Source organism: Gambusia affinis, linkage group LG12 (genome assembly GCF_019740435.1).
Source record: "Gambusia affinis linkage group LG12, SWU_Gaff_1.0, whole genome shotgun sequence".
Lineage (NCBI taxonomy): Eukaryota > Metazoa > Chordata > Actinopteri > Cyprinodontiformes > Poeciliidae > Gambusia > Gambusia affinis.
The window spans coordinates 20,733,510-20,741,998 of record NC_057879.1 but is presented as its reverse complement, the minus strand read 5'-3'; the positions used below and the strand labels follow the sequence as shown (position 1 = coordinate 20,741,998).

General features: G+C 38.2%; 2 protein-coding genes across 3 annotated transcripts; one reads left to right on the top strand and one right to left on the bottom strand.

Moving 5' to 3' along the window:
- The first annotated feature begins 1,114 nt into the window (after positions 1–1,114).
- Positions 1,115–3,638, top strand: lrrc42 (leucine rich repeat containing 42). Of its 2 annotated transcripts, none has more exons than XM_044133579.1 (7): positions 1,115–1,814; positions 1,909–2,040; positions 2,114–2,232; positions 2,315–2,400; positions 2,807–2,920; positions 3,005–3,089; positions 3,166–3,638. In XM_044133579.1, exons 1-7 carry the CDS (start codon positions 1,420–1,422, stop codon positions 3,468–3,470), a joined length of 1,236 nt encoding a protein of 411 aa, XP_043989514.1. In that variant the 5' UTR covers positions 1,115–1,419; the 3' UTR covers positions 3,471–3,638. The 2 variants fall into 2 exon arrangements, with proteins under 2 accessions (XP_043989514.1, XP_043989513.1); XM_044133578.1 differs by having other exon boundaries at positions 1,125–1,814; positions 2,111–2,232.
- A 419-nt stretch (positions 3,639–4,057) lies between these two features.
- Positions 4,058–8,232, bottom strand: tmem59 (transmembrane protein 59). The gene is made up of 8 exons (XM_044133581.1): positions 8,013–8,232; positions 7,713–7,818; positions 6,995–7,089; positions 6,765–6,917; positions 6,600–6,672; positions 5,461–5,584; positions 5,258–5,375; positions 4,058–4,757 (listed from the first exon to the last, which is right to left on the bottom strand). The coding sequence occupies exons 1-8, from the start codon at positions 8,166–8,168 to the stop codon at positions 4,605–4,607; spliced, it is 978 nt and encodes a 325-aa protein (XP_043989516.1). The 5' UTR covers positions 8,169–8,232; the 3' UTR covers positions 4,058–4,604.
- Positions 8,233–8,489: the final 257 nt, after the last annotated feature.

Sequence of the window (8,489 nt, the reverse complement as noted above, 5' to 3'; positions counted from 1 at the left end):
TTACAAAGTATTTAAAGGGCACAAAGCTATAGCTGAGAGAATTATTTTTTTTTTAATGTACTTACTTTTATTAAGTAAGAGCATTTGAAAGCTAGGATGAGTTAAATTTACCTTGATGGCTGAGATTGTAAACTGCCAATGTACAGGGTTCCATTTGTGTTAAAAATAAGTAGAAGTCATATGTGTAGATGTTGTTGGTCTATGTTGCTGCTATGTGTCTTTGGTAGATGTCTATGGTCTTAGTGCTTTATGGACATGTTGATGTTGCATATGCCTATGTTGTAAATGTGTTTGCTGCATATGCAGATATGTTTCTAGCTGCATGGTGGTTTTTACTCACTGTCATCATATCAATTAATTTCTAGAAAAGCAGTGAACCCCTTGCAGATGTTTTTATTTTATTTTTATTTTACACCACCCTGTTGTTTGTTCAAGTAGTAGTCTCAATGTCTTTAACTTCTGTGATTGGTTAATGTCGTTGGTCCATGCTGTTAGTTCATGTCATTGGTCCTTGTCGTTGGTCAGTATTGCTGTTGCCTGTTCTTTTCACCATTAATAAATGTTGAAGTAGGTCATGTCTGATCAAAGAGTTTATTAGGTATTACAAAACTATTGGTCTTTTAATATTAGTGTTTTCAAAATGCTTAGATTTTGACCTTGTAACACTTATTAATGACGAAGAGAACAGGCAACAGTAACATTGACCAACGACAAGGACCAACGACATGAACTAACAGCATGGACCAACGACATTGACCAATCACAGACATTACTTAAAAAAAAACAACTGCAAAGGGTTCATTGCCTTACTGCAGATGAATTGACAAGATGACAGAGTAATAACCACCACCCAGCTAGAGAGATAACACATGCAACATAGACATACACAACATAGACATATGCAGTGAACACATATGCAACAGACATTTGCGACACCTAACGCATCACCTACATATGTAACATAGACATATGCAACATCTACATGCAAAATCGACATATCCATAAAGCACTAAGACCATAGACATCAACAAAGATACATAACAATGACATAGACCAACAAGGTCTACACATGACTTCTACTTATTTTTGACACAAATGGAGCCCCATGATTTTTGTCACAAATGAAACACCATAGAATAATGGCGGCGAAGGGACGTAGACGTTTGCTCTTCTAATGGGTATATCCTCTAAGATAGAAAAGGGATCTGATCATGCTTGTGAAAGCTGCACACTGGTTGTAAGGAATGTAACAATACTGAGAATGATGATTAGGTGTAGCTGGAAATACCTCGAACACAAAGGAGCTTCTTTGTTTATAGTTTAAGCTAAGCTAACGACCCTCTGGTGTGAATTTGTGATTTACTTAGAGTCTGTTTTCAAATCTGCTGTTAAGTTAAGAGAAGTTTTTGCGCGTCTGTAATGGACAGCAGCACCATTTATGTTCGAGAAAGAGGCAGCCTTCGTCGTGTGAGTGACATTATTCTGGCACAACCAAAACCACCACCATCATCATCATGCAGGAGGACGAATCCGTTTGTGCTGAGAAAGGAGCATTTCATTTTCACCTACAACGAGGAAGGAAGTCTGAGATACACCACTAAATCCCTCTTTGACATCACTCTGCTGTTCGTTGCTGACAACATCCACCATGTGGACTCTTTGGTTGGCTTCCCAGAGCAAATAGGCGACAGACTTTTCGTAGCAGCAGAAGAGAACCGCGTGTTTTTAAACCTAGATATCTCTCAGAAAGCCTTGAAATTATTCAGCGACGCATATGGAGATTTAGTGCTGGGCTCACTCTGTCTTAGAAACAGGTTGGGGCATATTGTTATCTCCTCAACTTCACGCCTCTCTGCCTCTTTTTGCCATAGATAGCTGCCATTCATGTCTGCTTTTTGTATTCTGCAGGTTTCCACTCCTGCATGAGAGGATCACCGAGATAAAAGCATTTCATAGTTTAAAGTCTCTGGATTTGTTTGGCTGTAGACTAGGAGATGATCATGAGCTGTTTGGTCACCTCACTTCCACGTCACTGGCGAGGTAAGGCTTGGCTTTTTAGGATGCACTAAGCAGAAAAGATAGTATTAACTCTGAATCCTGTCTCCCATAGCAGCCTGACTCAGCTGTTTATTGGTGGCAACCATCTGTCAGATGTTGGTTTGCAAAGATTGACCGTGCCTATCCGGATGATGCAGAAAGGACTGGACTCCCTGGAACTCCTGGATATTTCCTGTCCGTAATTTCAATGGAGTCTGGTGAGCTCCGACTGCAAACAAACTGTATAATATTATAATTTTTTTTCTTTCTTATACAGGCAATCCCCTCTCAGAGATGGCTTTGAGATACCTTACCTGCCTCCCAAAGCTGGTGAAGCTTGATGCATCTGGGACCAACATGAAAGTAAGACAAGAGTGTATTATGAAAGATTCATACCACATTCTGTCATGTTATAACCACAAACAGTGTATTTGATTTGGAAGTTACGTGACAGACCAACACAAAGTAGAATGTACCTGTAAAGCTCAAGAAAATGTACACCTAGTTTTCCAAAAATTTTACACATGAAGTTGGACAACTGTGGCCTACTTTCTCTTAAAGCACCTTTCACTACTACTATAAATTCAAGTAATTTCTTGAAGTATAACTTTTTCAATTATCAAGAAGCTGAAATGTCAAAACCAGGGATTGGGTGGATAATATAGACAATACATCTGGCTTAACAGGCACTATTTGTGGTGTATTATACTTATCTGGGTAGTTTTTTTGTTGTTTTGGGTCTGGGAATAATTTATTATTTATATATGAGCTTGGCACAGGTTTGAAGACAACTGTGTGGAACTTATTGGGGCTAATTCATTCAGAGAAACCACTGAACATCTTCGATCACTCTGGGTGTAAAACAGAAGGATGGGCAGAACAGGTAATCAATTTTAGGCAATACCAGGAGTGTAGATAATTTGTTTCAATAAGCAGAATCATTTATCCACATTTGTCTTCTTTCCAGGTTGTAAATCAGTGGGAAACAAGTGGCTGCCAGATGCCTAAACCTAAGAAAATGGAAGAGTCAAGGGCCTCAGCACTTCGCTTCTGTATGTCTGTTACATTTTGTTAATCAATTTACAAATTAAGTGCTAAGGTGTTTTTTTTCTTCTTTTTCTTCTGTAGTTGGCAGACAGAAGGTTGTCAGAGAGGTACTGAATGCGGCACCACTGGTCAATGAGAATGGCAAGCAGACCAATCTGGAGAAATTACACTTCTACAAACCAACAGGAAACAATCATGTATGTGGGAAAATGGATCCATCCACAACAAAATGTCTCCAAGTTAGGAATCCCACCTGTAATGTTAGAAAGACGAAGCAAGAGACAAGCAAATGTGGCGGTTCTCATCAAAGCCCTCCGACTAAGACAAAACGCTCATCCTCATTAGCACTCACAGCAGAGGACACGGAGTTGTTGAACAGCTATTGAATAATGGAATCCATCTGGGCAGCATTCCAAAATAATCAGACATGGGAGCAGCAGTCAGCGTGCTGCCTTCAAACAAACTATTAGCGGCTCATATATACTTAGCAAAAGAAGTGTTTTGGCTTTCTTTTTTTATGCTTTAAGATGAATAAAATTTTGTATTTTGCCAGAGTGCCTTTTTATCTTTCTTTCTGCAGCTTTTAACTTACTGCACAGTGAACTTTAACCATAAAACTGAGTGTATCAAGTGACATTCAAGTTTTCTGTAACTCAGAGGGACAAAACTCATACATATAGAATTCCTTGTTGACATTTTCTATACAGATGGACATTGTCTATTATAACATGATCAAAACTTTTGTCGGATTAATGTTTTACCCCACTATTCTTACACATATTTTATTCTAGACCTACATTTCCTAAGCTCTCAGTCCATGTTTTTGGCCAATTTGTAAAGTACAAATTCAAACATTTCCCACCAATTCACCAGTTCTGCCTTTAACTGTCTGCTGCTGAGTCAATATTGGCATGTTTTCTCTTCCCTAATTTACAAAAGGGTTAAACAAAATATTATGATTCCAATTCAACAATTTCACAGTTGTATATTTTATTTGTATTTATTACCAAGGAGACAAACAGCAGAGAGGGAAAGACTTTACTGCATGTACCGTTTCATTTAATAAGGAGCACAGACTTTTACTGTAAAATGGATCAGGATATTGCAGCAATACAAACATTAACAAAGGGGGAGTCGGCAGTATCCACACAATCTGTTTTACCAAACATTGTGGATTCGGGTAAAAGCCTGCATCACTTCAAGTCAGTTCATTACATTCAATAAAAACACACAGAACTAATGCACACTTGCAGGGAAAAAAAGAAAACCTAAAACATTTTATTCCTTTATGCCCTCTTTATACTTTGACACAATTATACCAATATACAGAAAAAAGTTTTAATTACCCAAATGTCAGGTTTAAATAAAGCAGGGACAAACCAGTTAAAAGTAAATGATCTGAAAGTTCTGCTGAGACCACAACCAGCTTAGGCCTTAAATTGGAGATTAAAGAAAAAAAAAAATCAACAGAATACCAATGATCAATAGGAAAGTTTTTTTTAGGAGTACAGTCTTGTTTTCTAGATGTTGGACTGTCCCAGGTTCACTTTGGAAGGAAGTGGCCCCGCCTCATCCTCTGGCCCTTTGGAGGTGATGATAATCAGAGAGGATGCTGGGTAAGGAGTCAGTTTCTGCTCTTTGATGTAGTCATTGTCCCCATAGATGCTCAGTTTCTACAGGAAGAAGAAAATAAAACAGTCTTTTTTTAGTTTTTTGCATGTTAAGCTAGTCAGAACGGCTGCAGGTTTTACAAAGACATCTCGACATGTATCCATACTCCTTAAAACTAGTTCACATTTTGTTATGCAGACTGATGTTTATTACTTTAAAAGGACAAAATGTGAACTGTTTAAGGGGTATAATTACATTTGCAAGGCAACGTGCATGCTTTTAAGTAATGCGTCACAGAAACATTTAAGTAGTAAATATAAGCCCATAGTCTATAATTTACAGTAACTCCTGAAGGTTGAACTGCTCTTGAATACTGTAGGTTTTACTTCATGTTCATCCTCAAATGTTTCCAGAAGATAGGTTTTTGTGAACAGTTTGATGTTCCAGAAAACCTTCAGGTTTCTGGAACCTTTTAAAAAGTAAATGGGCACAACAAGCAACAGGTCTCAAGGTTAAACAAATAACCTAGAAACCACAACAAAGACAATAACCCAGGGCTTACCTCAGCCGGTACATATTGATCCACAGCAGTTGCCACAGTAGCACAGCAGATCCAGATCAGGACCAACACAGACAGAATTAAAGTAGTTGTTAGGATCCACCCAGGCAACCAGGGGTTCCTGTGGAGAAAATCACAGTTGGTCTGTGTAGCTCTGCAGCATGCGGAACCATGGTGTTACTAAAGTCGCTTAGTAATGTGCAAACCTTGACAGGCAGCTGAAAAGATTGTAGCCATTGGCATAGCTGCGCTCACCACTCAGCTCTCTGTCTCTTTCTTGGATTAAAGTCCGATGGTATTCTTTGTAAATAGGACTGCTCAGCCGGGGGACTTTAATAAAAAAGACAATTACAAAAATAAGGGATGCACCTTTATGTTTCATCTTTACAGTTCCTTTGCTGCATTTCTAAATCATGGTTGCTTTACAGGCAGATTCTCAAGTTTTAAAATAATCCAGATATTTTACATGAAATTGAGGTCAAGGACATTAGAACAAGATTTTAAGATACTCTGTTAGCTTGCAAAATATTGTCATGTAGTATCAAAGGATTAATAATAACAATCTGATCTAAGATGTAGCCATTTGATGAAATGAGGCTGGCTGAGATGTAAAACAACCAAAACCTGAGAATGCTGTATCAGCTGTTTAAAATTGTAGCATCATGAATGGGTGGGGGCAGTGTTACAGGTTCCAGAGATAAATATTAAGGACCATCCATCCATCTTCTGTTCACCCTTCTCCCTAATGGGAGAAGGGTGGTGGGAGAGGGTTGCTGGTGCCCGTCTCCAGCTACGTTCCGGGCGAGAGGCGGGGTACACCCTGGACAGGTCGCCAGTCTGTCGCAGGGCAATATTAAGGACCTAGAATTTGCAATAACTTTTTGTACTACATTTTGCAATAAGTAGAAAACATATAAAAAACCCCACTCTTGTAGTGTTGACTATAAGTTTATCACTGCATATTAGGAACTTTAAAAAAAAAAAAAAATTTTGATTGTCTCTTTAAATAGCAAAAAGCAGTAATTCTACCCATACTGTCAGCTGAATTTTAGACACAGTTTGGTGTCCTTAGAAGGAAAAATTATCACAAAACTGGTATTGGAATGGGAAAAGCATGCTAAATGTTAAGCTCAGGGTGGCCCAGAATTCAACTGTTAAAGTAAAAATTATGCTTCAGTACCAGGTCTGTGTCAGGATAACAAACATTTAACAAGATCCAAAACTGGACACAAAATGTTTGACATTCATGTGGATGGTATTTGAGCTGAGCTACATGTCACAATGTTTTACATTTGTTCTAAATTGAAGACCATTGCATAAAAAGAACAAAATTTGATGTGCTTACAGCTTTTCTGAGGCTCCTCCTTTGAATCTGTGTCCAGTTCAATTTGGGAGAAAATCCTAATCTGTGGTTCAGACTGGGAAGCAGAGGAGATAACTGGATTTTTGAAATCTGTTGTGTAGAATGACCTACCACTATCAGATTTATTAGAACTAATCAGAGCAATACCTGAAAAATAACAACTTTTCCATCATCTGCTTGAAGGTAGAACGTCCAGGTGGAAGTAATGAAGCTGTGGGCTTGACTCATTACATCATCCCAAAATCCTCTGACCAACGTTAGGGGATACAGAAGATGAATCCTAGGCATCATGGCCTCCAACTGTTTAGAAAACAGAGACACTGAGCATGCCATTACTTCTTGAGAGAAATTCTGCGTTGATTCAACTACCAATATACCTGATCCTGACGCTGTTCAGCAAAAGGAAGTTGATTGTGGCAGCCCATGTTGCACGCATACTGCTCATCAAGCAGGGTATAGGCTTCCCGACAGGCTGGATGAGTTTGGAGTAACAAACAGCAAGACATGTTTAGAAGAATGCAACAGAATGTATCAAGAGAAAGGTTTTATTGTTATGCCAGGTGCCTACTCATATTTCATGTCAAACCTCTAAACTTTTTCTGATTAAAACTTTTTGGAAATTTGAAGCACATTTTTTTTGTCATCAATATGGTGAATCACCAAAAGTGTCGATATTTTGTATTACAACCACAAACTTCAATGTATTTGAGATTTTATATGATGGGAGATCACACACACTAGTACATCATGGTGAAGTGGAAGATTTTATTTTTAAATATAAATTCTTAAAGTGTGTTGTGATATTTATTATGTTTTATGAAAACGATGTATCAATTTAGTTTCACTTCACACTTATGCACTACTTTATGTAGGTCTAAAATCCCAATAAATCACATTAAAGTTTGTATTTTCAAAGTGAAAACAAAGGGGGTGGGCGTACTGAGTATGTACAGTCAATTACGTTTACACAATGACAGCAGGTGCACATTATTTTTCTCAACTTATTTAGACCAGAAAACTACTCAAATGCGACTCTATGTGTGTCAGGTGGAGCCTGAACCTTGTGGATGGTAGATCAAAGTTACTTGAACTTACTTGATTCACATTCAGTTCTGGTCTGATTTAAGTCGTCGCTGTCACGGACAAAATGACAAATGGAGAACAGACGACAGCCTCGCTGGCAGGCGTACAGTTCCTCCTCCTGAAAACAAAAACAAACCAAAAGAACCAGTTGAATACCTCTGCGAAAAATGGCGCACTTTTCGACGATTTATATACAACAATGCATCAAACAATATAACTGCACTTAAATAAATAAACCTAAATGATCTTCTCTTGCTAAATTGCATAACGTTAGCGCAAGCTAGCTAACATAAGCAAGATAAAACCTCTCACCCGTGGATAAGTGTGCAAACTGTATGTCATTCCGCAGGACTTGTGGCAGGACTCTGTGCTTCCCAGAACGCTGTCAAACACGTCTGAAGTCGCCAATGTGCAAGCAAGTAGGGCATTAAGTCCCAAAATACTACCAACGAAAGAAAAGGTTCCCATTTTGCCTGTGCAGATCCAAACAAACAACTCCACTCCTCTTCCCCATCCACCCTAAGCGGAACTGTTAATCTCGCGAGATGTTTTAGCTTTAAGGTTTAGCTTTAAGGTTGCGTTTAAGGACTCCTAAATAAGTGTTCATATTTTTAACAGCGGTCATTTCTACCCAATTTCTACCTAGAGATGTAATGTAACTGCACTTTATTTTGTTATGTTATGTCATTTTATTTTCTGTTACGTTTTATCTCATACACATTTATTTCAAAAAGACATTTTTCCTACAAATATTATTTTTTTCTTTGGTTATTTTTACTTGACAGTCAT